Source organism: Pygoscelis adeliae, unplaced genomic scaffold, assembly GCF_000699105.1.
Source record: "Pygoscelis adeliae isolate BGI_AS28 unplaced genomic scaffold, ASM69910v1 Scaffold300, whole genome shotgun sequence".
NCBI classification, from domain to species: domain Eukaryota; kingdom Metazoa; phylum Chordata; class Aves; order Sphenisciformes; family Spheniscidae; genus Pygoscelis; species Pygoscelis adeliae.
This window is the reverse complement of record NW_008824004.1, coordinates 2,099,124-2,102,051: the sequence shown is the minus strand read 5'-3', so window position 1 is coordinate 2,102,051 and position 2,928 is coordinate 2,099,124. Positions and strand designations below refer to the sequence as shown.

At 40.9% G+C, this 2,928-nt stretch overlaps 1 protein-coding gene across 1 annotated transcript; it reads left to right on the top strand.

Annotated features, from left to right (window-relative positions):
* The first annotated feature begins 1,543 nt into the window (after positions 1–1,543).
* On the top strand, positions 1,544–2,410 carry STX11 (syntaxin 11). Its single transcript, XM_009325475.1, has one exon. The coding sequence runs from the start codon at positions 1,544–1,546 to the stop codon at positions 2,408–2,410; it is 867 nt and encodes a 288-aa protein (XP_009323750.1).
* The last annotated feature ends 518 nt before the right edge of the window (positions 2,411–2,928 follow it).

Genomic DNA, 2,928 nt, shown 5'->3' with positions numbered 1-2,928 from the left:
AAGAAAGCTCTTCTTTCAGGATATTAATGGACTTTCTTGGTTTACATTGCTTGTAAAATAATTGGTTTAAGTTGAAATTCACTTTTTTGCTAGTATATACCCCCAATGAACTATACGAGCCCAAGAGGCTGTGGCTGTGATGGAATCTTTCCCATCTCCTCCCTAACATCTTTAACGCATCTAACAATCCCATGAAAGGGATTATAAACTTGCAGTTTTAATTCACATTACATCTAGGCCTATTACACTGGGTATGTACACATACGACTTTTCTTAACCTGGCAATAACTGATGATCCTATGAAGGGATGTTGTTCACGGTGGATAGCACGTTTGTAAATGCTGTGAAGATACTTTAATTCCTGGAAAAAATATGAATCCTCCAGACGCAGAGATGTGGATATGTCCTGCTTGGTGCTGCTTCTTAACTTCGTTTACTTTCTTATTAATTTAAATGAGGTCATGGGATGTACAGCTTTTGTGATGGGAAATTTTCAGCTTCCTGCTTGCTGTGACACTTGGTGCAGGGTTCTTGCTGAAGCTTTCAGATTTCACTTTCTGCAAAGACTTCAGGTCTAGAGTTTCAAGTAAACAACATACTTAAAGGAGACTTATGTTTTGTTACCACGTAGCTGGTCTGCACAGATTACTCATTCTGTGGCTTTTTAGTGAAATTTGTCGTTAAGTATGTCTGAGGCAAACACATAGAAAACAGATCCTGATCTGTAACAACGGTGTTACTTATTCCTTCAGTAGGATGTTTCCATCACACAAAAAAGAAGGGTTGGATGGATGGTTTTACTTACAAAATGCTGCTATCACTGTGTTGTTTTGTTTGATGCCCAGTACGCTATGGTCAATGATAGCATCTGGAGACCCTAAACTTTCCTTTCCTTTTTTTTTTTTTAGTTCTGTCTTGATAATTTCCACACCGTTTCTCAAAACTTTTCTTTCCCAGCTGTATTGGTAAATGCCATTTCTGTTTCTGAGAGGCTTCCTACTCTTCTCCCAGGAAAAACAAGCTTAGGATGACAGAGGGCCTGTGATATTTGGAGCAGCTGATGTAATGAAGGGTCAAGATCTAGAGGAGATTTCTCTAGTGAGCAGCAGCGGGAAGCATTCGGTTATTAACATGTCTACATGTACCGATAGCTGAAGGCTTCCTATCATTTGCTCAAGGGTTTGTATTTTTTCTCCAAGTGAAAGACTGGCATTTTTGGGGGGTTGGGGATTGTCTTATTATTCTTTTGGATTTGTCTTCAGGATTTGTTGTCTTCTCTCTTGCACTTTTTTAGTTTCTAAGCTTTGTAGTTTCTAGAAGAGTGTTCTAGCACCGGAGTTTTGGATCTGAGATCCATCACTATATAAAATACTGTGAACAAATTTAAAATCTGATATTTTGGGTTCTCTTTGATGTAGTTATGTTATCAATGATGTAGTTATAACTATGATGTAGTTATTAGTTATGAACTTTCAACCCTTGCAAACCAATATTTCATTTACTTTAAACTTCTTTCCTCCTGTTCCTCTGTTTTACAGGCAGGATGAAAGACCGGCTAAACGAGCTGCGTGAATCTGCCAGGTTACACAACCAACAGTTTTCTGATAGTGAGGATGATGAAAATTCACCCCACGATGTTCTCCTTTATGAGACCGATTATGCCTTGGAAATTCTTCATAAAGACATACAGAACATCCGGACAGAAAATGACCACCTAAAAGAGGATGTCAAGCGGCTCAGAAAGCAAAACAGCCGCTTCCTTACTTCCATGCGCCGTCTTAGTAGCATCAAACGAGATGCTAATTGTATTGCCAGAGACATCAAGGCCCGCGGGGAAAGTATCCACAGGAAACTCCAGATAATGAGAGATTTCAGTGAAGATGCAATAACAAAATACGGGGCTATGTCTGTCATTGCCAGGGTAGCGAAGAACCACTACGTTGACGTCATGCACGCATTTCAGGAAGCTATGTTTGAATACAACGCAGCAGAGATGAACCAGCGGGAGAACTGCAAGATTCGAATTCAGCGGCAGCTAGAGATCATGGGCAAAGATGTTTCTGGCAACCAGATTGAGGAGATGATCGAGCAAGGCAAGTGGGATGTCTTCTCTGAGAATCTCTTGTCGGATGTTAAGGGCGCTCGCTCAGCCTTGAATGAGATAGAGACACGTCATAAGGAGCTGGTGAAGTTAGAAGGTCGCATTAAGGAAGTTCACGAGCTCTTTCTGCAGGTGGCCCTGCTAGTAGAGGAACAGGCGGACACCTTCGATGTCATTGAGATAAATATGCAAAATGTTGAGGACTATGTAGGAGAAGCTAAAGAGCAAGTGAAAAAAGCTTTGGAATACAGAAGAAAACACCCCCTTAGAACAATCCTCTGCTGCTGCTTATCCTGTTGCAGAAGGTGACCATCCCACTGAAGCTATCACAGACCGACTCAAATGTCTTCAAAAGCAGGCATTCTTTCCAGTGACTTTTCTGTAATGACAACCCCTAGAAATGGGGGGGCTATTTTGCAGTTGGTTTTGTTCATTGCCTTTTTCCTAAATGTTCTGAAGGCTGTTCTATCTGAGAGCTCCTAGAAATGTTCATAGAACTATTTTTAATCTATTTTTATTGAAATGTACTCTGCTGCTGTAACTAGAGGTGCAGGAAGATCTCTGCTGCAGCGATACTTGTTTCAGATAGACAAGAAAGAGGAATGAATGATGGGCTGATAGCTCAGCCTAGGGAAGATGAGAAATTTCAAGAAGTAACTTTATTCTTATTTGTCAAAGTGAGTCTGCAGGCGGTGCAGCCTTACCACCTGGGGTGACACAATACACCACAGAATCAGGAGGTTTCAATTTTAACTAGTTTGGAGCCTGCTCGATGCAAATACTTGAACGGATTTTTGCTCTGTTCATTTGACAAAATACTCGGCCTG

Excerpts from the sequence above, each read along its gene's own strand:
- STX11 (XM_009325475.1), top strand. The coding sequence starts at position 1,544 with ATGAAAGACCGGCTAAACGAGCTGCGTGAATCTGCCAGGTTACACAAC.